We start from the raw sequence: 27,801 nt of genomic DNA on the forward strand, positions 1-27,801 counted from the left end.
CTGCTTTCCTGGCCATACCCCAGCACCCAGCAAGGATCTGGCAATCAGACACAGGGAAATGAATGAAGCAGCACTCGGACCCTGGCCACCAGCCTTGGCTTAAAACCTTACTGAAGCTTCCAGAATGAAGCTCCTGTAAGGGCACTGCCTTTCTAGCTGCACCCCCCCCCCCAGTCTTCCCTCCCCCTGGTCTCAGTATCCATCTTGTTTGGCTTCCATTGGTTGATTGGAGTTGAGTATCCCTGCCACTCTGAGCTTGGGATTCCTATGTTTGAGACAGGTGACAGCCATTCCGTGCTTTTGTAAGACCACACACCTCCCTATAGAGTACCACTTTAGGTGTCACCATTGGCTACTCTTCAGTCTTGTCCTGACCTGCTGTGGCTGGTAGGACTCTTGAATATGCTAGGAGGAGACGGTGGGGAGAACAGACCAACCGGGCAGGTTCTGCATAGGATAGGCCCCTCAAGGAATCCAGCCAAGCAAGCCCTTTTGAACACTGAGAGGGCTCTGTAGGGAGAGGTTGAGCTTAGGCCGTATCATTCCTCTTTTCCAGACAGTGCTCTGGATGGAGGGTCTGAGGTAGGATGGCCTTTAGCTGAATGATGATGAAGGTCCTGCCAGTATGGCTGCTTCACCTGGGGACCAACTGCAGCTCTAAAGATAGGCTTTCTTCCCTGAGTCAAGGAAAGAGAGAGACCACCACAGGTGACTACCAACTTTATTGCCTCTGTGCTGAAGACCCAGGCTGGGGTTCAGAGATCTCTGGGGGGCAGCAGGCAACTCTAGGCCCAAATTATTGCTACTTTGCAAGGTCATCTTGGGGCTTCCCATAGTGCCCTGAGAATGGGTGGGGTATGAGCATGCAAATGATATGTAAATGACATGCAAACCAACCCAGGATCTTCCAGAGGTCTCTGGTACAACTACTAATGCTAGAAATGTTAGGACTGACCCCAGGGTGATAGACACCCAGGTCTCTACACTATGCACTGTGTTGGCATGGCCTTAAGGGTCAAGGTTCCAGGGTTTGAGGGGGGTCCCTGAGCATCAGCCCTGGTTCTGCCACTGATTGAGGAAGAACAGAAACATAACCCCAAAGCAGTAAGCAGAAAGAAGAACTCCCCTAGGCAGCCAGAGAGGTGAGGGATCTGCCTGGGTCACACAGCAAGGTAGAGGAAAGGGAGACCAGAATCTGGGTTTCCTGAATCAGGCAGAAGCCCAGGTGCTTGGAAGTTACAAACAGTAAAATAAATAAAGCAAGCAAACGGCCTGGCTCCTGATTCCTGGGCTGAGAGACCCTGTACCAGCTGACCAGGCCTTTAGCCTGGGAACAGGCAGACTCCTTGATCTTAGCGTAGAGTTGGCCAGTGCAACGGGCTCTAGAGTAATAGGCAGGGCTATAGTCACCAGCGACTCAGTTATTATTCATAATCCACCAGGAGGCTGTGGATGAGAAGTTGGGGCGTCAGGAGATATTGGGGCTCCCCTCTTGCGTCCCAGAACTATTTGAAGCACAGGGATACAGCGCACCTGGGAAGAACACAGTGGTGAGAGTGTCTGGCGCCCGCAGGTGATCAATGAGGGTGCGCTGGAAAGCCTTGCTGCAGGGTGACTGCTGGTGCCTGGGAGGCCATGGAATAGACAGAGGCTGAGTCATCTGCTCCAAGACTAGTGCTCTAGGTCATTCACGCTTAGTCCAGCTCAAGGCACCAACCATTCTATTACTGCTTCTAGCCTCAGTTTTCCCCTTCAGAAAACTGGGAACGAGATGAAGGCCCCTAGCACGGGGGCCTACTGACAGTAGTGTACACTGATCGAGTGCATTCTGTGCATCTGTACTGCATTGAGTTTGGAGGGCTTATGTTAGACAGGGTCTATACAGTTCAGGCTACCCTTGAATCATTGGTCCTCCTGCCTCTGTCTTCCAAGCGCTGGGACCATAGGCTGCTGTAAGCATGGCCAGCTTACATTATTGCTTTGGATTTGATTTGTTGTTTTGGTTGGTTGATTGGTTTTGGGGCTATTGGGTTTGTTTTTGGAGACAGGGCTTTGCTGAATTTGCTGTGAGACCTAGATTGGCCTTGTAGTCGGAGCCTTCTTCCCTCTGCCTTCAGGGTTAACAGGCCAGCACCCAATACCTAACGCATTTATTCCTTACATGTCATCTCACCTGGGACCCACATGTGTTAGGTTAGTTATCTGAAGTCACACAGCCAGTGAGTAGGGGAGCAGGACTTGAACCTGGTCTAATGCCCTCCAGAACCCCATCAGTGTCAGATGTTAGACCACCACTCACCTTCTCCAGGAGGCCTCATCCTGCCAGAACTCATATAGGGTGAAAGCAGCATTGTCTAGCATCTTCTGGGCAGATACACTGCAGAACCAAAGAGGTAGCCAGGCTGGACCACAGCTATGAACACCACTGCCTACCTGCCAAGGGTCTCATGGGAGCCCTGCCCAGAGTACCCAGTCCACATCCACCTCTGCTCCCACCCGCTCACCCAGCCCACTGGCTCTCCAGAGACTCACTGCAGACAGTGGCTTTGGGCTCCTGTGAAGTTCATGTAGCAGCACAGAGCACGATGGAAATCCTGCAGGGCATCCTCTGCCACTTGTACTTGCCTCTGTGCTACAAGGATGTGCTGGCAAGGAAGCAGCTAGTCAGGGCTAAGCTGAGCTCTGTTTAACCCAGCTTTCCTGATGTCATCCAGATCTGCCCCCTGTGGGATCAAGTTCCCAAGGCCAACAAGACCCCCCAGCATCTGACTCCATCCTCCAAGACTGACCCTGTGCAGTACCACCTCCCACTGTGCCTTCTAACCTCCATTCCTGCCTCAGGCCTGACTTTCACAGATACAGATGAAAGAACAGAAAACCTAAGGTCACAGAGCAAGAACTCCTGCCTCCCAGATCTGGGCACTTCTTTCCAACTTACTGAGTCAAGACCCTTGGCAAGGTCCCCTTCATGCATGGGTTCCAACCGTGGTGCCTGCAAGAGACACAGAATATAAACGGAGCCTCTGTGTATCGACTCGGGCAGGTGCGACAGGAGCCCTTCTGAGGGGCACTGGCCACCCAGCCCCTTACCTTGCACTCAAGCTGGTCTATGAGCTCTTGGAGGCGGTTGACCTGCAGCCGCCACTGCAGCTCAGCCTCTGAACTCCGCCCTAGCAGAGGGACCATGAGGACATCAGCCAGGCGCCCTGAAGGGAGGCTGCTCAGGGTGAAGTGGGAACATTGGCAGAGCAAAGCCCTGAGAGAATAGGAGACGCCACATCTTTCCTGGCCCTATGCACCAGATCCTACCCTGCCACAGGCACACCTGTATCAGAGGATCCAGGAGACCAGGTTGGTGACCAACTGATGCTCCTCAGGGCTCTGCGTCCTGCCCTCCGACTGCCACAGGACCTACTCTGCACTTTGATATTTTCTTCATCCAACCTAGAAAGTAGAAGGTTAGTCCAGTGTCCTCTGACCCATAGGGTCAAGGACTGAGATTTCAGCCCAAGACCAAGCTTAGCTGGGGCAAGACAGGTCTCCTGGGTCTTTGAAGCCCAGACCCCAAACCACTAACCCCTTCTCAGCAGTTCATGCCTCCCTACCCAAGAACGTGGCCTCCAGAGGCTGGATGGATCGTGATACTGAGGAGTTTGGAATGCAGGAACAAACGACACCCATACACCCACAGCCCAGCAGCACTGACATACCGCTGGGCCTGGGCCTCCAGAGTGTCTGATGCCCCCTCCAGGGAGTTCTGTAGGGCTTGTAGCTGATTCGCAGTCTCCCGCAGCAGGAATCGTGTGACAAACTGGTCCACCTTGGAGGCCTGTTCATACTCCTGCGGGCAGGGCAGAGGGTATTGTCATCATCGTCATTGTCATTGTAAGAAGGAGCTTATCTTGCTCATGAGAGCAACAGTGAAAGTGGATGGACAGAGCATGCAGGCCTGGTGCAGGCTAGTTACCACCACTTTCTAGCCCAGGCTGGCTTTGAATTGTGATCCTCCTGCATGTGCCTCCCTAGTGCTAGAATTAAAAATGGGTACCACTCTATCCAGCTTCTAAGGTCCCTTTTCCCAGTCCAGATGGGCATTGTTCATCCTCACAGATATGAGGCTAATTCACAGGAATCGTACCATGCCGGCATGCTGGGTTTTCCAGGATCTCGATTCCTCTTCGAAGTTAAGGCTCATTCCCACCTTTGCAACAGCTCGGGAGGCCTCTGGACATACACAGGCAGGGTGAGGGTGCAGGGCACTAAAGCCAGTTTTACACATGGTACAAGATGATGGAGGATAGGACCCCTTACTGGTCTGCATTTGTTTGTTCTTTCATTATTCCATTCAGTGATCCATTTAACAAACATTTACTGCATGCATTTTGTGGGAAGCTACAAATACAAGACATCCAGGTCACTGGACAGACACAAACACTTAACTGCAGCCTCCCCTCAGCTCCCTGAAGGTGAGCAGAGACAGGGATCCTGACTATACATCAGACCTTGTGCCAACCATCTTGGAACACTCACACTCCTCAGCTGCTTTCACTTTGTGCCTCAGTTTCTCCCACAATACCACATTAAGGTTCCCCTCAATTACTTCCTAGTGCTTGCAGCCTAAGTTGTCAATCTGAAAATGTCACCACTATTGTGGAACATAGTAATCTGCCCAGCTACTGCATGGACAGTCCAGGGTACCCTTAGAAGCCCTCACCCCCACCACACACCCAAACTTAAAATGAGAGACAGGAGGAGCCACAAAGATCCAGGCTCCATGGCAACACAGACAGTGGGTTTCATTTTTGGTGTATGACCTGCTTTGACTCAACTAAGATAGTAGCTTCTGGACCAGGCTTATAACAAACGGGATAGAGTAGTGCGTGAGGCCTGCCCTAAGTCTGTGGGTCTGTTTCCATGACATCTTTTTAGTAATTTCCCTTTGTATTTTCTGCTGTTTGCAACCAAACCTAGTTGTCATAACCAACCTCCTTATACCAGACTCAATCCCAAGAATTTTGTTTATCCATCATTAACAACTTTTAGTAACCATAATTGACTCCACTTTGTATCTGGGGCCTTGAGAGGTTGAACCTTAGTCAAGGTTAAACAGCTAATTGTGGCGGGCCAAGATTCAAATCAAAGCCAGAGGAATTCCCCTCTACTCACCCTTAAGCACCTTATAAGCATTGCTTCGTTAAAGCACTAGCCCTGTTTTGCAGCCGGGAAGCTAAGACCAGAAGAGGTCATAGGCAGTGAGCAGTGGCCAGAGTCTCCTGGGAGTTCCAGGGGAAGAGCAGAGTGAGGTCACTTGTGAGCTCACAATACTATTACCCTGATGGGGCGGGGTCAAACTGGGACCCCTGGCTAGAGGGCAGGGCTGAGGCAGCATGGGCAGTGGCTTCTAGTGACCAGTCCTATCATGGGAAACAGCGGTTCCCACAAGAGGACCAAAGCACCCAATCAGGCCAGCAAGGACAGGCCACCTGACATGGACAAGGCCCGTCACAAGCAGTTCTTCAGCCACCTCAAGCGGAAGAAGCCAAGTGTGAGTATAGAGAGACTGGAAGGGACGCTGGGTGTTGGAGTCTACACCTTTAGCGAGGGTCATGGGAGGTTAGAGAATCTCTCTAGAGGAGCAGGATCCCTGGGGCCCATATAGGTAATGTAGAGGTTCTAGAAGTAAGGGCTGGGAGGCGGGGGTGCGCTCTCACATCCAGGGATCAAGCATAGTGTCTGGGACCACAGACCTGAAATGTCCTTTACTCCCTCTCTCCAGCCCACAGCCTCACAACATGCCACTTTCCCCTTTTTTCAATGGCGAGAGGCTCCTGACCCTGCCCGGGTGGGTGAGAACCCCCGCATCAAGGCTGGGAAAGTATGCAGTTATTCAGCCTAGGGTGGGCAATGGGTTTTTTTGGGGGGGGGGGGCAGGGTCCCAGGGTGCGGGGCATATTGGGGTTTGGGGGGTTGGGTTGGGTACGGAAGAAACCTCAGGCCCCGCAAGGGCGTGTTCTTCCCTTCACACCGGCCCACCCCCAGACCAAGATCGTGCTGCTTTTCCCGCTGGACAAGCGGCAGCAGCTGGCCGAGGCAGCGGCGGGCCCATTTGTGCGGCCCGTGCGGCCCGCTGAGGACCCGCTCGGCGCCCCGACGTGCTTCCCAGCCACGGTGGCGCCTATGCTACGTGGGGCAGGCGACGGCGTGGACAGGCGCGAAGGTGCGCGCGCGAGAGAGATGAAAAGGATCCTGGTGCTGCTGCTGCAGCTGGACGCGAGGCTGCAGGAGGAGGGGCGTCGAGTGGCAGGCAGGCCGGGGGGCGGGGCCAAGGCCCAGCAGTACTGGCAGCCGCTGTATGCGCACCTGCTGACCCAACGCGAGGCCTGCGGCGAAGGCGACCCCCGCGAGGAGCAGCCGCGCAAGCGGCGCCGCTGTCCTCGCCCGCGGCCCTGAGTGTCTGGCACGACCCCTAACGCCAGGACTCTGCTCAATAAAGAGCACATAGCAACCCTGGCGTCTGCTACTTCTGTCCCTGCTGTCGGTCCCAGGGTCAAAATTGAGGCCCTGGGTGAGTAGGAGAAATCGGTACTTAGTACAGCCACCACCACAACCTGAGCTAGGGCTGCCTTTAACTTACTTTGTGGCACTAAGGTCAGCTCATGCCAAATCCATAGATTCAAAGTGGGCTTGAGCAAACTACTTGGAAACGCTAGGAAGAACTTGTTTCAGGCAAAGCCTTGGAGTCTCCAAGAGTCCCCAACGTTCAAAAATCCCTCTTAGGCAGAGGAAGGTTTTCAGGAAGAACAGGTAGGCTAGTCAGTCATGGTGGGGCTGCAACCTCAGATTCTGCTTACAGTATACACTCAAGAAAAGGGGCCTTGAGGTTGGGGATTTAGCTCAGTGGTAGAGCGCTCGCTTAGCAGGTGCAAGGCCCTGGGTTCGGTCCCCAGCTCCGAAAAAAAGAAAAAAAAGGGGGGGGGGGGCTTGAACCTCTAGTCTCTCACCCTACTGCCTGACTGTTCCAAGCACTCAACTCCCCCAAATTTTAGTCAAAGCACTTTCCTCCGGAGGTACCAGTTCCATCCTCTACCCCATTTGAGGCCAAAAGCTTCTTCCAAACCACTAATCTGTCTGTGGCAAATTAGTTTCCCCTGCTTATAATCCCCACTGTCTCCCCGCTACCCCTCCAACGGCCAAGGCTAAAATTAGTGCATGCGCATCCAGCTCCCCATCCTGACTACCTTCAGTGCTTGCCCTCTGCACCTTCATACTGACATGGCACCAATGGCCTCCAATGTCACTCTTTATGTGAGAGAAGCAGCATGCTCTGGGCAGAAGCCAACCGCTGGCTTTCTAGGATTCCACACCCAGCTTCAGACCAGACCCTAAAGCCACCACTTTCGACTGTGACAATACCAGAACTCAAGATGATGGGGTAGGAGTATCGTGAATTCAGTGCCACAGGTTGCTTCAGAAAACAAAAATTCTTGAGTTTCCTTTCCTGCTACACACTGAAAATGCTTCACCTGGGGCCAGAGGTGGCAGGCAGTCTCAGCTCACTAGAAATAAGCAATGGAGTTGAGGATGCACTTTTGTTACCATCCACAGGTTGGAATTGTGCTGGAAAATGTGTGACAGACACAGCATGTCTCCCTGCTTGATAGCTAACTGTCTGTCCAGTGTTACTTGCACACGTATGCTTGACTCAAGCTGGCTCCATCATCTCCCCCACAATTGTAATTGGGAACTTTAAGAGACCTTCCCAGTTACATCCAGGTCAGATTCTCTTCCTAAGACCTAGTTTGCCCCTGTGATCCAGAAAAAATCCAGGATCCTTGTAATAAAATCCTTATTTTAGCTTAAGTGCACCGAGTCTTCTATTTGCAACCAAAATGGTCTATGCAGGAGGCCGGGCTCACTGCTACCTTTCGGAGTTAGAAACACCACAAAAAAAGATTTGGACTTGCTTAGGGCTGCTATGTGAGCTTCAGACCTGAAGGGGTCAGGCCAGACCCCATATGGCTATCACGGCTGGGCACAAGGAAAGTACTTGTAGATGTGTTGTTTCTCTTTAGAACTCAGAGTTAACATGCTGTACATCTAGCCAGAGTACATAAATACTCCATCGGTTGGGAAAAAGAATTAAGTACTCTGTTGGCCAGACAGGCCCTTAACATGGGTTCCCAAACGGCTGCTGCCACCAGCCCACGCAAGGGGTGGGGGTGGGGTGCCTGCAAGACTGAGGTCATAATGAGCCCAATCTAAGTTCCTTCAACGATTCCTTCCCACCTCTAGCCAAACTTGGTGACGTGCCAAGAGAGCTGCCTAGGAAAGGTGGGACCCTGGGACCCTAAGGAGGAATCAAGTTTTGACTGACACTTTGTTGAGGTAGTGCCACAGAAAGGAACGCTACTCTAGAGAGGCAGAACCTCATAGCTAGAGGCGGAGCCGAGAACTGAGAGGGCCGGTTATCCGCCCAGAAGGCCCATTAGGGCTTCCGGGCGCACTGAACACTGAAGGTGGCGTCGGTGCACCGGTCTCGCGGTGCCCGCAGGCTGCCTTCATTGAACCGAGTTGCTGTGGTAGTGGATCAAGGCTCAGGCTTCACCAAGGCAGGCTTCGCTGGGGAGATCAAGCCGCGCGTCGTGCTGAAGAGCTCGAATCTGATGCCCAGTTGGGACCGGCCTGTGCTGCCAGGAGTACCCGGTTGCGAGCTGGCGGGAGGCGTGGCCCGCGCGCACCCTATCAAGCATGGAGTTGTAGTGGATTGGGACGCACTGGAGGGACTGTGGGAGCGCCTAATGGTGGGAGGCCTGCAGATCCACCCGGAGCAGTGGCCTGTACTGGTGAGCGACTCGCCATCAGCACCACCCGAGGGCCGAGAGAAAGTGGCTGAGCTGCTGTTTGAGGCCCTGACAGTGCCTGCGTGCCACATGGCCAGCACGGCGCTGCTGGCACTCTGCTCCGTCGGAGCTTTCAGTGGGCTGGCTGTGGAGGCGGGAGCGGGCGTGTGCCACGCCACACCCATCTACGCGGGTCACTCGTGGCACAAGGCCACCTTCCGTCTGAATGTGGCAGGCAGCACCCTGTCGCGCTACTTTCGCGATCTGCTGGTGGCATCGTGCCCAGATCTTCAGCTGCATGCCCTGCCCCGCAAGACCGTTACACAGCTCAAGAAGCGCTGCTGCTATGTGTCGCTAGATTTCCAGGGTGATATTTGTGACCCTGCCCGCCACCAGAGGGCCTGTTTTTGCCTGGGCAAAGGCTGCTACGTGCGCCTAGGCAGTGAGCGCTTCCGCTGCCCTGAACCCATCTTCCAGCCAAGTCTCCTAGGCCACCCTGAGCCAGGACTGCCCACGTTGGCCTTCCAGGCACTGCAGAAGATACCCACAACACTGCGGACACGGCTGGCCAATACGGTGGTGCTAGCTGGTGGTTCCACCCTTTTCCCTGGCTTTGTGGAGCGCATGAACCTGGAGCTCCAGGCACAGTGCCGGAGGCATGGGTACCCGGCCCTGCAGCCCTGTCTGGTGGCTCATCCTGGCCGGGGCACAGCTGTGTGGACTGGAGGTTCTATGATGGCCTCCTTGCACTCCTTTCAGCGCCGCTGGATGACTCGGGCCATGTACCAGGAATACGGCCCTTTCCTGGTGCGAGAAGTGTTCGATTGAGTTTTATATTGATCGAGAATGGATGGTGCCACCAGGGCGCACTTCAGGGGCTACTTCGGGAACAGAGGTTGCAATTCTGTCCTAGCATGGAGAACCAGATAAATATTAAAGTGTTCACAGCTGGCAGGGTTATCATATGGGAATGGCCTGCCCTTTTCCTTTTCTGAGCTAACCCTGACCTTCATTTTGCTTTCAATTTGAATACCCAAACCAGTTTAGAGAATGCCAGTTCAGCAGGGCCAAGCTTAAAAAACAACACTTGGAAAACACATGAGGGAACTACAAGTCCTGTCCCTAGCTGTGTGCTCAGGTCTCATTTTTCCTTTGTTTGTAGAAAGTGGGGTCAGAGGGCAGTATAGTTCAGTACCTAACAGATGCAAGGCCTTGGGTTCTATCCTCAGTACCAAAAGAAGTATGGTCAGGTAAACCCCAGCCACATCACCCCCTACCCTCAGAGGAGCTAAGGACACAGGGAGAAGAGATCTTTTTCTCTGTTTTTGAGATAGGATCTCACTATATTGCCCAGGCTCTCCTGCCCCTTCCAAGTGTATCATGAAAATTAATCCCAGCACTCAGGAGGCAAAGGCCTGTGGATCTCTGTGTGTGAGGCCAGCCTGGTCCACAGAGCAAGTTCCAGAACACCCAGAAATACACAGAGGAAAAAAAAAAGTATAAGCTACCACACCTGTTCTTGCCAAAGATGGTTCTTAACACATAAAAGGAGGGTTGGTTTTGGTTTTGGTCACTTTCTGGGTCTGAAGCGCTGGCTGTCAACACTTGTCTACACAGGTCATAGCATTGGCCAACAAAGCAGGCCTATACACACCTACCGTCTCAAATGTCCTGGGGTTAGGCCCAGCCTCATGGGCTCCATGTACCAGTAGGCATTTATGACCTCATCTATGCCCCAGCCTGTGCCTACTGGGTCCTGGCTTAACAGCTCTCAGCAACTGTAACAGGCCAACAAAAACCTGCTCTGTAGCCTGCATGGTTTTGGGCACAGAGAACAGAGCAAAGAACAAAACATAAGATGTCTGCCTGCTCCTCCCTCAACAGGGGCTCACTGTAGCCAGACTGGCCTGGAACCGGCAGCAAATCTTCCTGCCTCTCCTGAACATTGAGATTCCAGGTGTGAGCGAGCCACTGTGACACACTCAATTGTTCACTATCATCCCTGGCTATAGACGAGAAAACTGTGGCTCTGGGAGTAAAGGGCACAGTCATTAAGTGCTAGAACTTGAACCCAACCTCCATTGCCACATCCCTGAGCCACAGCAGGACAAACACTTCAGGTTCCCCACAGGCCCTTCCTTGCACTTACCAGCTTTGTCGTGTCCATGGCAGTGAGCACCGCACGGTTCAGAGACTCCAGCGCAGCCAGCACAGGCCGATAGACACCCAGGTGTGTGGAGAAATAGTCTACAGACAGGGGAGGTCCAAGGGTTCCAGCCTAAACCATCTCCCCAGCCTGGGATTCTTTGGCTGCCCTAGCCTTCCGATCCCAAGAGGCCAGCACCATAAAGCATCCCTTATCACACACACCCACCCACCCAGGGGCTGCGACCCAAGGCCTACTCACCACACAGTTTCTCTGTTTCTAAATTGCTGTGGAGGGAAGAGAAACATCTTTCAGACTCTTAGGACCTGGGGCCTAGGGAACCAGACATAGATGTCAGTGTCCTCACCCCTTCTACTCAGCCTCACATGGTGTATCTGGTGGGTGAAGGGTCACAGGCCCTTCAAGAGAGTCAACCCAAGTTCTCAAAGCTTTGAATGCTGACCTAGTCTGGGATTTACACTAAGGAGATGGGGAGGGAAGGGAAGGGAGCTAGGGCAGCTGTGCATGTTCATGGAGTCTGTGCGTCTCCAAGTGAAGAATCGGGGAAGTTGCATACACTTGAACCAGATGTGGACATGTGAACTTGTGGGAGGTGGGGAAGTGTGGATTCCAGGCAGAGGCAGGCAGAACCCACCTGTCCTCAAACATCCTCTACTTGGGAATGGAAGGGCTGAGCATGGTTGGTGACTCAGGTCTGGTTATTCTGGGGTCCCAGCTGGAATCAGTGTAGCAACAAGACTGGAGCTGGAGAAGGTGTGGGCGGGTTGAAAGTCTGCACTGGGCCCTGTCGTCTTTCCCCACCCCCTGTCCTCCAGCAAGAGCCTGACAGCAGGGGACACAGTGGGTTGGGACAAGCTAGCCTTGCTCTGCCATAGCAAGCCAATCCTTCCATTGTACTCACTCAGTAAGCTGCTCATCGATGCCGCTGAACAGTTCCCGCAGCTCCGCAGAGCTGAGAACCCCATCGGCAAAGTAATTCTGGAATTCTTCAAACGAGAGCTTACCATCATCTGGGGAGAGACAGGGCATGGTGTTGCTACCCTTGAGTCCTAGCCACATCCTATCCCCAGATCCAGACTCCCCAGAGGCCAGCAGCGTTCACAATCTCTCATAGCCCAGGGCTCTGACTCCACTGGGGGCCCTATTTTGAATAAAAGGACAAGAGTTCCCCAAAAAGTATATGCTGAAAGAAACAGGGCCCACCTTATCCAGGATACATTTGGTTGGGACTCAAATGTCTGCCAAGTGGAAACATGAAAGAACAGCCAGGGACATATCAGAGCATAGCTTAGGACTCGAGGGCACAGCCCGTGGCCCTGTAGACTAGCCTTGCCCCAGGGTAGACAAGACCTCCATGTTCTGGCCCCAGGACCTTCCCAGGAAGTGACAGAGAAGCACTGGAAGCCTGCCCACCAGCCAGACTCCACAGCGCAGGGGACTGGCTGGGATGTGAAAGAGCTTCCCCTCCTGGGGCAGAGGCAGAGAGGAGGAGGAGAGCAAGGCTAAAGACAATGGGGTTTGCTCTGTCTGAGTGATGATGCAAGACGGGAGGTCTGAGTCTCTGCAGCAGAAGGTATTGAGAGCAGGTATCTTTTGGGGGGAGAGTGTTAGCTTTCTTCTTTTCCCAAGCCAGGGTTCTCTGTGTGGCCCAGGCTGTCAAACTCAGAGATCCGCCTGCCTCTGCCTCCTAAATGCTGGGACTCAAGGTGTGCGCCACCATCACCCAGCTTGAGAGTATGTATGTTAAATTAATGGCCCCCATCAATTTGAAGAGAGCCATGAAAAGGCAAGCACTGAGAACACAAAGAAGCTGAAACAAGAGTCTGCAAGCCCAGGGAGAGGAAAAGTGAAGGCCAAATGCGTGCTCCACCCACCCTCATTCAGTGATGTACCACACAAGTCTGGATCCCAGGCCCACAACTGACTCACTTCTCCGAGCCTCTACTATTCCTTTGCCCATGAAATGGAATGAAGAATTCCCACCTAGCAAGCTGTTGTAAGGACATCACAAGGCCTTGTACACCCATCACCGAACTAGAGAACTGTCTTAATATAAGCCCTTACCTCCAGCCTCAGATCACCCCACACTTCCCTGAATCCTACTCAGTACACTCCCCAGGAAGGGTTCCGTGCTTGATCTCCCCCGTTTTGGGGCTCTCAAGACTTTCCTCCAAGCTGCATCTCCAAATCCCTAGCTCTCTTTTGGTTCTTTCCACCCACCCCCACCCCCCCACCCCCGGAGCTGGGGACCGAACCCAGGGCCTTGCGCTTCCTAGGTAAGCGCTCTACCACTGAGCTAAATCCCCAGCCCCTAGCTCTCTTACCCTAGCCCCCACTCTCCAAGTCTCTGGCTCGAATACTCTGCCTCCTACATACACACACACACACACACACACACACACACACACACACACACACACTGTGGGACCCAAGGGGGGGAAAAACACTCACCATTCTTGTCTGCTCTGCGGAAAACCTAAGGGACAAAGGGGAATAAGTGGACACTCTGAGTGGAGTCAGAGAGGTAGGAGTCCCCCTCCCAAGCCAGCGGGGCTCCAGCTTGCCAGCCAGCCCCCCTGCATCGCCTTCCCCTGCCCAGGGCGGTCCTGCAGGAGTCTCCAGCAAGGCAGCACAAGAAGATCGCACAGCCAGCCCCAATGCTGACTCCCTCCTGCTGTGGGGCTGGCTTCACGGTGGGTGGGTGCTCCTGACCAGCTCTCTGTACCTTCACTTCCCACAGCTGGAGTCAAGCCCGGGTTCGCTCTGATGTAGCAGCCTTTGGCATGTTCCCAGCTTGAAAAAGCTTGGACAGATGGGCTACGATTCGTCCTGAGAAGCCTTGGAAGCCATATCAGATCTGAATCCCACCCCCACCCCCACCCCCACCCTCAGACTTTTCTGGGTGTTCTCCCAAGTCCACACTATTCTCCATCTACCCTCACTGAACAGGCTCTTTCCCTTGTGCCTGCTTAAGACTGGCCGGCAGTGGCTAGCCCACAGTGCCAGTAGGTACTTTGGTTTTCCCACTAGTATGTGAGGGAGCAGCTTAACCCTTTCAGGGCTGGGACCTCTTATAAGGCCAACTCATCATGAAGACTGTGGGCATGTGTGTATACACATTTGTGTGAGGGGCAAGGAGGATGGCAAGGGTTAGTAGATTTTATTTGTAGAGGCAATGATGAGACAGACAAGTTCAAAGCCTGGACAGAACCCATATAGCACAGGGTCCTGAATGCTAAACCTTTCTATCCAACTCCCCCAGGGTCACTGGGCTAACCAACCAATGTAACCCTTAAGGCCAACTGAGAGAAGCTCTGCTACTAGAGTGGGATCACGACAGCAGCTCAATGTGGCCTGGCCGGGGTCATTAGGATGGGCAGGAGAGCTAGGCTTGGGATGAAGACACCCCATCCACATCCCAGCACGCCTCTTGACCTGGAACATGCCTCCTCGGGCCTGAAGGACCATGGTCAAGGTGCTGAGTCACTAGGGCATTGGGGAGGGGGCAAAACAGCCTCTTAAATTGGCAGAGACTTCTAGAGTAGGGCAGGAGAGAGCCAGGACTTGCTGAGCACATAGTAAAAGGGGAAAGAGGGGTGCTCAGTGCAGTGAGCAAGACAAGCTTGGATGCTCTACAGCTACAAAAGGGGGCCCAAGGCCACCTGCGGCCCATGAGAGGAGTCCCTTACCAACTGTAAGACTCCGCCACCTTTGATCAGGCCTGAGGCTTCTGGGGTAGGGCAGAGCTCCTTCTAGGTCTAGGCTCCCCTGTCCTATCAGCCCAGCAGGGGCTGCCATGGAGCCGGCTGCTGTGACTGAGTGCTGACAGCCCCTAACCCCATTGGGCACATTTGGGGTGAGGGGCAGTACTGCTGAGGGACAAGGAGAGGCACGGAGCGGCACAGACAGCACAAGGAACACAAAGGCAGGAAGACCAGAACAGTAGGGTCACAAATAGTCTAGGAGAGGGACCGAAGCAAGACCAACAGATGCGGAGGGAGAGACAGAGATACGGAGGACTGAGACCAAGGGAGCCCGATGCCCGCCCACCGGTGCCCCACTCACGTCCTGAAAAAGCGCGTGTCCCGCGGCAGGCGCAGAGTGTCGCGTCGGCTGGGGCGCAGGTGGCCCAAGCAGGCACACAGTGAGCAGCCCAGCGCACGCCATGGCTCAGAGGCTTGCAAGGCTGCGGGTTGCGGTTACCAGGCCGCCCAGGCTGGTTGGGGGCGGGGCGCACGCCCATTGGCCCAAGCACGGCCCCGCCCCTACCTGGCCTCGGTTTCCCCGCCTGGAAGAAGCTTCCAAAAGGAGTGGGGTAAGGAGTCACCACAGAAGTCACTGACAATGACATCTTGCCAGGAATCCCACAGGAACGGGCACTCCACCTAGTCGGGTGTGGGCAGGCAAAGCTCTAAGTGCAGGAGTCCTAATAGATAAAACCCACAAGCTTTTTACATCTGGGCATCTATCTGAGCATTTCCCTGCCAAATGAGGATAACAATAGCGCCCCCCCATCCCCCTCCCGCCTGTAAAGGAGAAGTAAACATAGCGCTTAAGATTGTAAATGCTCAGTTCAGAGGACTTTCACCTATGGTTTAATGCAAGCCATGGATTTCCAGTCACTCAGTCCTTCACCCAGATCTCTGCCCCAGCACTTTCCCTGGTCCTCTCACAAGGCCTAGAGAGAGGGAACGCATACTACAAATGCCCCACCCCACACACACACACAGGAAAGCATACAGCACAAACACAGTTCACTGTGTGTTGCATCTTTACTAATGCTCAGAAATGACCAGAAGGTGCGCAACAAGCAGACTGACACTTTTCTGTACTTAGGTAACACACATAATCTCCTACCCATCACTTGGTCAGTTTTCCTCTTCTCAAGGGGTTACAAATTGAAAGGAAATTAAGTCAGGTACAGGGAATGAACATTCCCCCCAACACTAGCCTCACAGAGTCCCCAACCCAGCCTAACACCATCAAAATATTTATTAAAAATCAAAGCAGGAGGGAACAGAACTGTTAGAAAATAAACCAAAGTGCAGACTGGCCAGTGGGAAGGGCAGTGGAGCGCTCCAACCACAGGAGGGACCCACATCTACCCCTCCTGCCCACCCTATCAGCCAAGGCCCTCACTCACCCTCTCCATCTCAGATCCACATGCATGCATGTGGCCAGGGTGCTGGTACTACCTTCTAAAAAGGGACTTTCTCCAGCCCATCCATGGCTGTCAGTCTGTCTCCCTCTCTCCCAATAAATAAACTGCTTGGGCCTCAGCTCCTTGAGTAGGGGACCCTGCCCTTGCTTCAGAGAACAGGGATTTGGGGTATCGGCCCCCACATCTCCCCACTCTTTGCTTATTCCCCAGGTTTGCCAGAGGCCTCGATAAATAAATAAACGTTCCATTAAAGCTTCGATCGGAAAACCTTTAAGCAGTGCTCTTGCTGCCCTGCAAACCCAGTCAGCCAAGCTGCACCACCCGGCCTGGCTGACACAGGATTCTGGAAGCAGGCAGCCACCCTGGGCCTCACAGGGCCCCTGCAGCAAGGACACCAAAAGTGCTGTTAGAGCCCACCCCACCCCAATGCGCACACATGGACTCATGCACACATGTGGACACACCAGGATGTGTCTGCAGCACACATACAGATGTGTTCACCTTCATTCCCCGGCACACACACATACACACACATAAACACACACACACCCCAGGTACACAGTGCGCAGTATGGGGTGCATGCACATACACTGTACAACATCCTCCCCCTTTGGTCTGCTCAATGTGGCAGCAACCAAACCCCAGAGCTAGAAGCTACTGGACAGAGAAGAGAGTATGAATCATGCTATTCCAACGAGGCAGGAAGGATGGCCCAGGGCAGGACGCTCCAAAGCTGCAGCAGACAAGGTGGGCATCTCCAGACACCGAGTCCCTAGGCTTCTGTCAGAAATCCAGAGGGGTCAAGTCCCCAAAGTCACAGTCAAAGAGATCTCTAATGCCCTCACCCTCCTCGAGACCAAAGTGATAGTCAACAGCCTCATGGGGTGGGGAAAGGCTGATGAACTCCCCAGGGAGGAGCCCAGAGAAGTCTTCTTTAACATGCTCCAGGAGTGAGTCAGCAGCCACCAGTGGTGACAACCGGTCTTCTTCCATGGGGGCCCTCAGGTTGCCTATTCGAGGCAATACAGCTTCTGGAGAAAGGAGGTATTACAGGTTAGGAATGGCCCAGCAGGAGAGGGACTGCCATGATTACCTGCCAAACAGAACAAACCCTGCCCCTACCTACCTTGCTCCAGGCCTAACAGGGACTGGCTGGGATCCAAGGTTGGGGATGTGGAGGGAGGTGATGGTGGAGGCCCTGCTGTGCCAGAGTCAGCATTCCTGTCCTCCCCAGATGTCTCCTGGTATGAGGTCCTCCCAGGGCTAATCCCCTCTGCACTTTCCTCAGGGCACAGGAAAACATCGATGGGGCCTTGTTTGCTCTTAAGGGAGATCTGAAATGTCTGGGTGGAGGCAGCAGGCGGGATAGGTGAGGCCTAGGTGACCACCAGCCCAGCCCACTCTGTCCTGGTCAGGCTTCAGGTCTGAAGTCTCACCTCTGCAGAATCCACAGCTTGTAGTTGGGTCTCAGGAGGGGCCTTGATCACTATGACCATTTGTTCTGCAGGGTCTGCAATGCTGCGGAGATCTTGGCAGGTCACATAGGCCAGGGTCGGGGGAGTCAAGGGCCACTTCACTGACTCAGCATATACCTTCCTAGCCACTCCTGTTTTAACACCCTCAGCCCAGGGCCTGGCACATAGTAGGTACTCAGAATCTCATTCCCAAACTTCAACTTCCTCAACAATGAGACTGTCTACCCATCCAATTCCAAACTAATGGTTGCCTGCAATAATTCCACATCAAATGCTCAACAGGTCTCCAGGCTAGAAAATGGAAATTGATTTTGACAATCTCACTAAAAGGCACATTTCCTAATAAATTTTCTTTTTGTGAAGTAAAGCCTTAACTTTGAAGCTACAATCAGGAACTAACTGACTAAGGTAAAGTTTGTCATTACTGGTACTAGGTTTTCAATTTGGAGATAAGATCTCACTGTGTAATCCAGTGGCCTATATTTATTTTTGAGAGTCTTCATATATAACCTCAATTGGCCTTCAATTTTATAGTTTCTGCCTCATACTTGGCTCTGGAATTACGAGTACATTCTGAGCTTTTCTTCTTTGTTTGGTTGAGACAGGGTCTCATTGTGTATAGCCCTGGCTAACCTAGAAGTATGTAGACCAGAGCAGCCTTGAGTTCAGAGATCCACATGCTTCTGCTTCCCAAGAGTTTGGACTTTTTTTTTTTTTAAAAAGGTGGCTGGAGAGACAGCCGTGGGTGCTGGGAACCGAACTCTTATATTTTTGGTTGTGAGCCTAGCCTTTAACGGCTGAGCCATCTCTCCAGCCCAAGAGTTTGGATTTTAAAGGCTTGCACCCCCATATTCAACCTAGTCTTTTCTGTATACGAGTGTGTTCCTTACATGTATGTGATTTTGGAGGTCAGAAGCACCAGATACACTCAAAGTAGAATTTGCAGAGCCACCATGTAGATGTGAAGATTTGAACATGGGTTCTCTGTAAAAGTAACAAATGCTTTTAACTGCTGAGCCATCTCTCCAGTCCTTTAATTTGTGTGTGTGTGTGTGTGTGTGTTCGCCCACACATGCCACAGAGGTGTGCTTGTGAATTCATATGTACAGGTCAGAGGACAGCTTACAGGCATTAGTTTCTCCTTCCACTGGGAACTCAAACTCAGGTAATCAGGACTGGCCAAAAGCACATCTACTTATCAAATCATTTGCCTACCTTTTTCTTCTCTTTCTTTCTCCCCCCTTTTTTTTCGAAATAGCATTTCTTTTTTTAGCGCGCGCGCGCGCCCACACACACACATACACACACACACCCCAGAAGAGGGCATCAGATCTCATTACGGATGGTTGTGAACGACCATGTGGTTGCTGGGATTTGAACTCAGGTCCTCTGAACGAGCAGTCTGAAAGGTGCTCTTAACCTCTGAGCTATCTCTTCACCCCCAAAATAGCATTTCTGTGTAGCCCTGGAACTGGCTCTATAGAGCAGGCTGCCCTCAAATTTAGAGAGAGCTGCCTGCCTCCGCCTCCCGCATACTAGGATTGACAATTTTGGAAATGGATATTACTGTCCTCTATTTTACAGATGAAACTGAGGCCAATAAAATCCAAGTAACTTGTTCGGAGTAAAGCAGAGCCAGGCTTGTTTCCAAAGTCAGAATCCTTTATAATCTGAGTCCCAGGTAACCTCTATAGTCTCAGGAATGTGAGCCACCACTGGCCACGCCTGCTTTCAATGCACCCTGACCAACCCAAGGATATCGCTGGATGTCTGAGTCCTCAGAAAGCAGTTGCAGCTGAGTGGTACAGATGTGCATCAGGTGATCCAGCTGCTGCTCACTCTCCTGCAGTTGTTGCAGGTCCTGGGTCAGGCCTTCAAGCCGCTGACCGATCCCCACCATGGTGCGGCTGCCTCTGTGGGAAGCCAGTCAAGAATCAGCAGTCCTTGAGCGCCCGACCCATCCATCAGCCCTAGCCCTCAAGACAATCTGCTGCTGCCACTCTTCTGTGAGTAATTGGCAAGTTGTCCTTCTTCTGTGGCTCTGCTCCCCGGCTAGGCTTTGAGTTAGACTGGGACGGGCTTAGTAAAATGCCTGATCTGTCAATAAACACCTATAGAGCCCCACCAAGGAGCCAGGTAAGGAAACAATAGCACCTATGTGCCATGGAATGACACAGCTGAATTAGATGTACACAGAGACACTGTCAAGTGAAAAGAAAACAATACAGAATGAAGAATTGCCTAGTAAAAGCCAAGGCAGATATGTCAGAAAAGGCAGCAGGATGCCTGGGGAGGCAGCAGGTACAAGAGAAGTAGTAAAAAAACCAAAGCCTCTGTAAGGCCCATCTCAATGATGACAGCAAGAGCTGGAATTGTGGCAGCACAGTGGTCTAAGAATGAGCAATAATGGGAGAGGGAACAGGAAAGCTTCGGCAAGGCACGTGTGTGTGCATGTGTGCGTGCGCGCACACACACACACACACACACACACGTATAGGAAACCTACAGCTATAGGGAACTGGATCTGCAAGACCTGTGTGTTCTTCCCCTTCTATCATCCCAGGGAAGGTAACTCTCTTTGGACCTTGGTTTCCCAGCTGTTGGGAATGCAGGAAGCCACTGTAAGCCAATCTGGCTTGGTCTGGCTGCCACCTGCCCACCTGCCTGATGAGTACTTACAGCCACTGGATATGATTCTTGGACTTCTTGGCAATGAGTTGGATGCCCTCCAGGACATTGGTGATGTCATAGATGCGTCGTTTCTGCACCTTCAGCACCTCGGCTGCCCAGTTCAGATCAACAACACCATCAGCTGAGTGGCTCAGCAGCTCCAAGAAGCGTTTGGTGGTCAGATTTAGTGAGGTCTCATAGCGTGACTTCTCCCCTGGAGATTTCACACCTGGGGGGCAGGGGTTAGGCTAGGCAGGGTTCTTCAAACACTCAGTCTGCCCCCAACAGGCCTGTCTCCCTAGCAATGTGGAGTGGCAAGATGAGGCAGGAGGCAAATGGCTCCTTCCCCTTAGTCAAGCCAAACAGAAAGGCTCTGTGGCTGTTGTCTGCCAACCAAAGCATTCCTCTTGTAGCTGGGCAACTCCCCACCTCCAAGGCCCAAGGAAGTCCTGTTAGGCAGCCATTCCAGCCACCTCCTGGGGCCCCAGAGTGTACAACCATGTCCACGCCCCTCCCCCAGTATGGGACTGAGAAGCTGGAGTCAATGGGCACCTTTCCCTGGGTGGCGGCCTCTGCCCCGGAATGGCCCGCTGCTACCAGCAAGGTACTGATGGTCAGTTTCCAGATCCAGCCTCCGTTTCACCTGTAGCAGAAACACAGGAAGATGCCCCAAAACCAGGACTGACACCACAGAAGACTTAGCTAAGGGCTTGATACCCAAAACCCAGTCTTACTTCTCTGTTATGATGCCTAGGAGTGCGAAGAGAGACAGATCCTGAGGGACATGCATGGGGTTATTTATTACCCTATCACACAAATCAGTCAAGTACAAGGCTGAAAACCTGGGTTCAAATTTTAGGTCCAACATTACGGCTGGTGGTGGTTTTTAAAAAATTTTGTTTAGATTTATTTATTTTATGTATATCATTACACTGTAGTTGTCTCCAGACACACCAGAAGAGGGCATCAGATTCCCATTACAGATGGTTTTGATCCATCATGGGGTTGCTGGGATTTGAACTCAGGACCTCTGGAAGACCAGTCAGTGCTCTTAACCACTGAGCCATCTCACCAGCTTGGTGGCTTTTAAATACATACAAATCATCACTGTAATGCTAGAGGTTAAAATAAAGGCCTCGTGAACGCTACCACACAATCTACCAATTAGTCTCCTTAGTTCCTACAAATACAAGGTCTCACTATTTAGCCCAGGCTGGCACTATGTAGCCAAAGATGACCTTGAATTTCTTTCTTATCTTCCTGCCTCTACCTCCCAAGTACCGGGCTTACAGGCACATGCCACCAGGACTTGGCGCTTTCAAAGATATTTGCTAACTTTCCCCCCTTAAAGCAAGCCGAGAGTGATAAGTGTCCCTTCTGAGACTGGTCACTACAACAGTGATGCTTCTTCTGAAGTGACGGGGAGGGAGACAGCTTTGTGCCATGCTCTCAAGTAGCCCTGGGGATAAGCCCCTATGACAAGAGAGCTGAGACCTCCTCCAGGTGAGGAGGAACAGGGCAAGCTTGCAACCTTAGTCTCACTTCTGACTACAGCCTGGGACCTTTCTGGCGGAACAGGACTCCACCTCAGGCTAGAAGCACTAGCTAAATCTCCCTCAAGTCCCAACCTACAGAGACTATACAACCAGTGCTTCCAGCCACCAAGGGAGGGTCTGGGTCCCCCAGGCAGCTCCCGCCTCTAGCTTTTAGCTCATTTGCGTATCTATAACCATGGCAGCAGCTGGAGCTCACCAACTGCTCTGTGTTCAGTGTACTCTGCTCTTTGAACTGACAACACCACAACCCTCCACTTTACAACCTACATAGAAGACCACAGAGAAGTGGCAGAGCCACAATCCCTACCCAGGTCTTCGAGAAAGACCCTGAGCTGCTAACCTCCATGCCCTCTAACCTAAGTTCTAACTTCACAGTGACGGGAAGGACCCCGAAATCCCACAGATAGCTCAAAACACACTAACCGGACCAGACTTGCTATCCTTCACCAGTCACGGGCCTTTCTCAACTAAACCCTCTCAACCTGACCCACCACCTGTCACGTTCTTTTGCCAAGAATTCTACCCACAGCCATTATCACCCTCCCACCGGACAGGACAGCTGTCCCCATGCTGGTCTCCCTCTACATCACTCTGCCTCAGTAAAGCCTTCCAACAGCACTCCTCACATGAACTGTGGGGATGAGCTTCTCCCAAGCCCTGCTCTAACGCTATTCTATGCCCTCTCCACACACCTGAAGCTGGCTCCTGCACGATTGCTTAAGAGAGCAATTGCTGTCCTCTCTCGGTACTGCCTCAAACCTGGCCTTTTCCTCCATCCAATACAACTTCTACAGATGTGTCTGTTGTCCCTGCCCACTGCCTCCACCGGAGAAAGGTCATTCATTGGACACTGGACCAATAAACCCCTGCATCAGTGTCTGCCACAGGCCTCAGTGTCCGCCAAGACTCCCCACCATCATCCTGCCACCAACTCCTGGAAGCCAAGGAAAAGGACAGCACATGAGAGTGAGACGATGAGAAAAAGGCAGACACTGCCTCTGCTGTCTGTGCGAGAGCAGGGCGGTGACTAAATCCCAAACATTTCCTCAGCAAACTTTTGTCTGACTGTAGGAGGTATGGCAGTCTCCACCTTGGAAGACCTGTAGCCAGGAAGAAATCCAGGTATATGCACCCCAATGGGCTGACACAGCCCCAGATGCCCTTGCCCATCTCCAATGTCATCCTTAAAGTAGGGCTCAGATTGATGGTGTTTCTGTCACTCATCTTTAGACAACACTGAGATCCTAAAAACCACAGGTGAAGATATTGATAACTGAGTGCTTCAAACACCCATCCACAAAGGCTGTATGTAGCCCCTGGAACAGCATGTGGTCTCAGTAACAGACCCAGACAGGTCCAGGCCAGCACAGAATGCTCTCACAGACACACAAGGAAACCACTCTGACAGGCTAATACATATATGGTCCCTTCCTGGACTAAAAGCTCAGGAGCTGCTCCAGTTCAGTTTCTGACAGAGTGTGTTTCAGAAACAGGCGCGCTTCTGTGGGAGAGCCAGGGCAGACTGTTACCTCCTCTGGGCAATGTGAATGACGTACTGTTTGAACATGGATCAGGCACAGGAAAACCTTGAACTCCTGATCCTTATACCTCTACTTCTTAAGTGCTGGAATTATAAAGGTGCCATCACACGTGGCTCACAGCAACTTTTAGAACTATTAAAAACAAAAGTTCTGAAGACTGGGGACTGGCAGAGTACTTATTTGGTGTGCATTCCATTCTGGGTCCAATCCCCAACAGCAGTTAAGTGCTCACAGTGACCAGCAAGAGATTCATATAATAGAGTAACAGTGTCACACCTAAACCAAGAGCCCTGAAGAAGAGCTAGCTTTCTACTCTAAGCCTGTCTTTTTTTTTTTTTTTTTTTTTTTTTCCGGAGCTGGGGACCAAACCCAGGGCCTTGTGCTTGCTAGGCAAGCGCTCTACCACTGAGCTAAATCCCCAACCCCAAGCCTGTCTTTTACAGACTTAATGTATGGTACTACATACTGTCCACAGTAAACAAGTACTACATTATAATGGAAACATCAGCTTCTTGCTGTTACCATTTTGAAACAGGGTCTTTGTAGTGCAGGCTGGCTTTGAACTCAAGACTCAGTATCCTCATTCTTGCCTGCTTGGATTATAAGATGTCAGTTAACCAAAATAGGCTGTTGGTGTTTTAATTTATTTTTATTTAACTAATTTGCTTTTTAAATTGTTTTCTTTTTAAAAAGAACTTTGTGTCCGTATGACTATATATGAACATGGGTACCCAAGGACAGGAGAAGACAATATCAAACCCCTCGAAACTGGAGTTGGTCATCTGTGACCTCAGTGTTGGGCTGTGATCAAACTTAAGTTGTCATATAGAATAGCAAGTGCTTTCAATGGCTAAACCATCTCTCCAGACCAACTTCCTTTAAGGTACAGTTTCACTCTAGGTAACCCTGGCTGGCCTTGAACATGTGGATTCTCCTGTCTCTGCTTCTCCCTAGTCAATACACCCCGATAGGATCTATAAACACACACACACACACACACACACACACACACACACACACAGACAAGGTAAAGGTAGGTAGGGCAGGAAGAATGTCTGAATTGCAGAGGTGTAGAGAGGTACACAGGAAGCACCCAGCAAGTGCTCACTGGGTGGAAGCCAAGCCTGTAGCTTATTTCAAGGACTGCCCCCCCACCCCAAATTCCAGAGCAAAGTCAGTAGAGGCCAAAATCCAGATTTGCATTCCTGGCCTTTGGCTCCAGGATGGTGTCAACCTCTCCCACAGAAAATGTTTGCTGGGCCTTAAGTACCGTGGGGGAAGGGGATCCTTAAGTACCTCTGCACCTAGCACATAATGGGGACTCACGAACTCCACAACTTGAGTGAATGCAATGTTTAGTCAAATGTAGAATATCTGCCCAGGGCCCAACCTTCTACCTACTGGTACAGGCCCGTGGAGTGGAGGGAAGGCAAGCCAGCTGACCCACCAAATACTGGCCGGCCTCCTCAGTGGGAGGAAAGGGCTTTAACAATCAGGAAATACCACTCCCTAGAAGAATGATTAAGAAGTTCCATCATTTGTGGGCTTCAGCCTCCTCATCTATGGAAGGATGAAAAAGTAAGGCTGTCCACAGGGTTAAGTGGGTAAAGTGCTTAGCACAGAGCCTGGCACCCAAAACGTCCTCAAAACAATGGTGGTTGCTATTGTTATTGTTATTAGCATCTTGGTGATTCCGGAAGGAAGGCAGCACTGGGCACTGGGCCAAAGGGGGTATGGGCCTTCTCTAAGATGCCTCTGGGACCAGCTGCCACCCGCACCCCCACCAGGAGTTGAACAGTTTCTACTCCGGTATTGGGTCTGGCCCCTCCCGCTTGCTCCAAGCCCCCTGCTGTGAACACCTCCTGCTTGCTCCACCCCTACAATAAAGTTGGTGGCCCACTGGCTGAGCTGGCCCCTGCTTAGATCCAAGTTCCACTCTCCACTTCCGCTGCCTTTTCTAGGCCCCCAGCCTAAACTGGTCTTGCTACTTAGGATCAGGAAAAGACTTTATCCAGGGATCTCCCTCCCACGTCTTCTCTCTCCAGGAACTGGAGGCCCCTTCTCAGGGGCCCAGCCCACCCAGTCTTCCAGAGTCTCAGGGGTCTGTCCGCCTGATTAATAAAGTTCCATGGCAACCAGGGGCTGGAAGGGTGGCAGATGGAAGGACAGGCAGAGGAAGGGTTGCAGCAGCTGGCCCAGCACCCCGCCCCTGCAGAGAAGGCCTCCCAATCAAGAGGCCTATCCCCAGAGGCCTGGAAGGCCAGGCCTGCACCTGGCAGAGCCACGAAGGAGGGTCTCTCGAGGATGTCTCCAACAGTCACCCTCTTTCATCTCCATCAAGCAACTGTGCGCACTAACTAGCCATAGGTTCTGCAGCAAGCCAGCCGCCATCAGTTCAAATACCAGCCCCACCATCTGCAGCTGCGTGAAGCACTTCCCTGTCTCTGGGCCTCAGTTCCTCCCTCTGGCAGATGGGCACGTGACAACACCCAGCTCACAACAGAGTTGAGAATTTTGGCCGACTTCAAGTGTGCCAAAGCCTGGGCGTGCAATAAGCAAGCACCAGCTGAATACACGTGAGCCATTATCATTAATAAACCTGCCGCTCTGGTGAAGACGCTGAGGCCCAGAGCAAGGCGCAGCAAACAGACAGGGCAAGGCAGTCAGTCAGCGCGCGCCCCGGGGCGGAGCCCCGAGGCCCAGCCCAGACTCCGCACCGCCCAGCGCTGCAGCCCGCCCCTCCCCCGCCCGCGCCTAGGGTCCGTACCGGCGGGCGGCCGAGAGCCGGGCGCGGTGCACTAGGCGCGGGTCGGGGCGCCTGCGGCGTTGCGAAGAGCAGCACGTCAGGATCTCGAGGGCCAGCGGGCGGCGCGGCGGGGCCGGTGGGGACCTGCGGGGCGCCGACATCGGGCGCGGTGGAGATGATGACGATCTGCGAGGAGTCGAGCAGCCGCAGCGCGCCCGCCCCGAGCAGGGCCTCCAGCGCCGGCGCGTGCTGGCCGCCCGCGGGGGCTACGGCCATGGCACTCACGGCCCGCGTGGCCCGGGAGGCAGGCGGCGGCGGCGGCGCGGGCCCATGACGGCAGGCCGCGGCGAGGGCTCGATCCCGCTCCGCCCCGGCCGCCGCTGCCTGCAAAGTCCGGGCCACTTTTACGCGCCAAATCCTTTTTGCCGCGAAAGAGCCACGCGCCGCCGAACGCCTCCTCCATTGGCCTGCGTGGCTGTGACGAAGTCGGCTTCGGTAGCAGACATTGGTTGCAGCGTGCGGGGCAGGCGACGGAGGGTGGGACCAGGGGCGGGGTGGCCAATCGCGGGGCGGGGCGCGCGCAGGCTTTGTCCGGGCGGTGCCGGGCGCCTTCTCCCTTCTGCCTCTCGCTGTGCCCTGCAGGGGGCGTGGGCAATGGACCCCGCCCCCTTCACCGCCCACTCGATGGGTGGCGGGGTCTGGCGAAGGCAACAAACTTCGTACTTGGTTCTGCACGTCCCGCAGTCTCCACATGCCGCATGAGCCCCTAAACTCTCAACCTGTGGTCTCCACCCCCTCAGTTTACAGTCCAGAAACTGCTTCTTCTGCACGCTCAGGCTCACCTCCAAAGTTCACTTCAGCCACATCTCCGGTCTTAAGACCCACTTATTCCATTAGTTCACATCATGGGTTCTTCCCTGTCACCCAGAAGCCAAGCCCAAGAGGGGTGCCAGGAAATGAGTAGGGATGTGTGGCTTTGATCTCAGTCTCATTTTACTGAAATTCCTTTAGTAGCCAACGCCCAGTTATCGTTCATTCGTTTGGTCAGTCCACAATGGCACCTGTCTTTAATCCCAGCACTTGGGAGGCAGAGGCGGGCGGATTTTCCAAGTTCAGGCCATTCAGGACTACACAGTGAGACCCTGTCTCAAAAAAATCACAAACGCCTGAGAGCCTGTTTATTGTCCCATACTCAACCCAGACCTTGACTCCTGACTTAGTGAAAAGGAAAAAAGGGAACCGAGAGGCAGCAGATGCTTACAATGTGAAGAGATTGAACTAAGTAACTCCACGTTAGGCCTCACAGAGGGCGGTGCAGGGGTGGGGAGGGTGCATATGGAGGGATCCTTTAATCCTGAGGTCCTCCATCAGCATTTCTGATTGCTCAGGTCAGCCCATCTGATCAGCATTGTGGTCCTCTCTGACAGGCATCTTGCCAATACTGGGAATCGAAACACGAAAGGTTTAACAAGACCTACATACTTCCTGCCCTTGCGGGTGGGGATGACCACAAGAAGAGTAGCTGACAGGGGCTGGGGATTTAGCTCAGTGGTAGAGCCCTTACCTAGGAAGCTCAAGGCCCTGGGTTCGGTCCCCAGCTCCGGAAAAAAAAAAAAAAAAAAAAAAAAACCAAAAAAAAAAAAAA

The 27,801-nt window shown here is 52.8% G+C and overlaps 4 protein-coding genes across 18 annotated transcripts; 2 read left to right on the top strand and 2 right to left on the bottom strand.

Moving 5' to 3' along the window:
• Nucleotides 1-703: 703 nt before the first annotated feature.
• Necab3 (N-terminal EF-hand calcium binding protein 3) lies at nt 704-15,620 on the bottom strand. 12 transcript variants are annotated; one of them, XM_039105073.2, is made up of 13 exons: nt 15,073-15,620; nt 13,459-13,483; nt 11,909-12,017; nt 11,248-11,273; nt 10,990-11,087; nt 3,606-3,841; nt 3,326-3,444; nt 3,091-3,170; nt 2,939-2,992; nt 2,533-2,645; nt 2,300-2,377; nt 1,534-1,625; nt 704-1,446 (listed from the first exon to the last, which is right to left on the bottom strand). In XM_039105073.2, exons 1-13 carry the CDS (start codon nt 15,172-15,174, stop codon nt 1,418-1,420), a joined length of 1,161 nt encoding a protein of 386 aa, XP_038961001.1. In that variant the 5' UTR covers nt 15,175-15,620; the 3' UTR covers nt 704-1,417. The 12 variants fall into 12 exon arrangements, with proteins under 12 accessions (XP_038961001.1, XP_063139911.1, XP_063139910.1 ...); NM_001098724.1 differs by having other exon boundaries at nt 705-1,446; nt 3,711-3,841; nt 15,073-15,177; XM_063283841.1 differs by lacking the exon at nt 1,534-1,625 and having other exon boundaries at nt 704-1,533; nt 3,711-3,841.
• C3h20orf144 (similar to human chromosome 20 open reading frame 144) lies at nt 5,362-6,553 on the top strand. 3 transcript variants are annotated; one of them, NM_001135901.2, is made up of 3 exons: nt 5,362-5,549; nt 5,823-5,875; nt 6,040-6,553. In NM_001135901.2, the coding sequence occupies exons 1-3, from the start codon at nt 5,420-5,422 to the stop codon at nt 6,448-6,450; spliced, it is 594 nt and encodes a 197-aa protein (NP_001129373.1). In that variant the 5' UTR covers nt 5,362-5,419; the 3' UTR covers nt 6,451-6,553. The 3 variants fall into 3 exon arrangements, with proteins under 3 accessions (NP_001129373.1, XP_006235419.1, XP_006235418.1); XM_006235356.5 differs by having other exon boundaries at nt 5,413-5,545; nt 5,777-5,875; nt 6,040-6,505; XM_006235357.5 differs by lacking the exon at nt 5,823-5,875 and having other exon boundaries at nt 5,412-5,545; nt 6,040-6,505.
• Nucleotides 8,287-9,787, top strand: Actl10 (actin-like 10). Its single transcript, NM_001399743.1, has one exon. It carries the CDS (start codon nt 8,664-8,666, stop codon nt 9,666-9,668), a length of 1,005 nt encoding a protein of 334 aa, NP_001386672.1. The 5' UTR covers nt 8,287-8,663; the 3' UTR covers nt 9,669-9,787.
• Nucleotides 15,621-15,760: 140 nt separating the features above from the next.
• E2f1 (E2F transcription factor 1) lies at nt 15,761-26,585 on the bottom strand. 2 transcript variants are annotated; one of them, NM_001100778.1, is made up of 7 exons: nt 26,178-26,585; nt 20,866-20,956; nt 20,323-20,542; nt 19,404-19,556; nt 17,605-17,719; nt 17,295-17,511; nt 15,761-17,199 (listed from the first exon to the last, which is right to left on the bottom strand). In NM_001100778.1, exons 1-7 carry the CDS (start codon nt 26,430-26,432, stop codon nt 16,952-16,954), a joined length of 1,299 nt encoding a protein of 432 aa, NP_001094248.1. In that variant the 5' UTR covers nt 26,433-26,585; the 3' UTR covers nt 15,761-16,951. The 2 variants fall into 2 exon arrangements, with proteins under 2 accessions (NP_001094248.1, XP_038961545.1); XM_039105617.2 differs by lacking the exon at nt 17,295-17,511 and having other exon boundaries at nt 17,028-17,199; nt 26,178-26,582.
• Between the last annotated feature and the right edge of the window lie 1,216 nt (nt 26,586-27,801).

Source organism: Rattus norvegicus, chromosome 3 (genome assembly GCF_036323735.1).
Source record: "Rattus norvegicus strain BN/NHsdMcwi chromosome 3, GRCr8, whole genome shotgun sequence".
In the NCBI taxonomy this organism is placed as follows: domain Eukaryota; kingdom Metazoa; phylum Chordata; class Mammalia; order Rodentia; family Muridae; genus Rattus; species Rattus norvegicus.

Excerpts from the sequence above, each read along its gene's own strand:
- Necab3 (XM_039105072.2), bottom strand. The coding sequence starts at position 15,174 with ATGGCGTGCGCTGGGCTGCTCACTGTGTGCCTGCTTGGGCCACCTGCG. Across the intron at positions 13,484-15,072 it reads GACACGCGCTTTTTCAGGAC|GTTTTCCGCAGAGCAGACAA; the intron begins GTGAGTGGGGCA and ends TTTGTCCCTTAG. Across the intron at positions 2,378-2,532 it reads GCCCAAAGCCACTGTCTGCA|TGTATCTGCCCAGAAGATGC; the intron begins GTGAGTCTCTGG and ends TTGGTTCTGCAG.
- Actl10 (NM_001399743.1), top strand. The coding sequence starts at position 8,664 with ATGCCCAGTTGGGACCGGCCTGTGCTGCCAGGAGTACCCGGTTGCGAG.
- E2f1 (NM_001100778.1), bottom strand. The coding sequence starts at position 26,432 with ATGGCCGTAGCCCCCGCGGGCGGCCAGCACGCGCCGGCGCTGGAGGCC. Across the intron at positions 19,557-20,322 it reads AAGAATCATATCCAGTGGCT|AGGCAGCCGCACCATGGTGG; the intron begins GTAAGTACTCAT and ends GGCTTCCCACAG. Across the intron at positions 17,200-17,294 it reads CCTGTTAGGCCTGGAGCAAG|AAGCTGTATTGCCTCGAATA; the intron begins GTAGGTAGGGGC and ends TCCTTTCTCCAG.
- C3h20orf144 (XM_006235356.5), top strand. The coding sequence starts at position 5,420 with ATGGGAAACAGCGGTTCCCACAAGAGGACCAAAGCACCCAATCAGGCC. Across the intron at positions 5,546-5,776 it reads TCAAGCGGAAGAAGCCAAGT|CCCACAGCCTCACAACATGC; the intron begins GTGAGTATAGAG and ends CCCTCTCTCCAG. Across the intron at positions 5,876-6,039 it reads CCCGCATCAAGGCTGGGAAA|ACCAAGATCGTGCTGCTTTT; the intron begins GTATGCAGTTAT and ends GCCCACCCCCAG.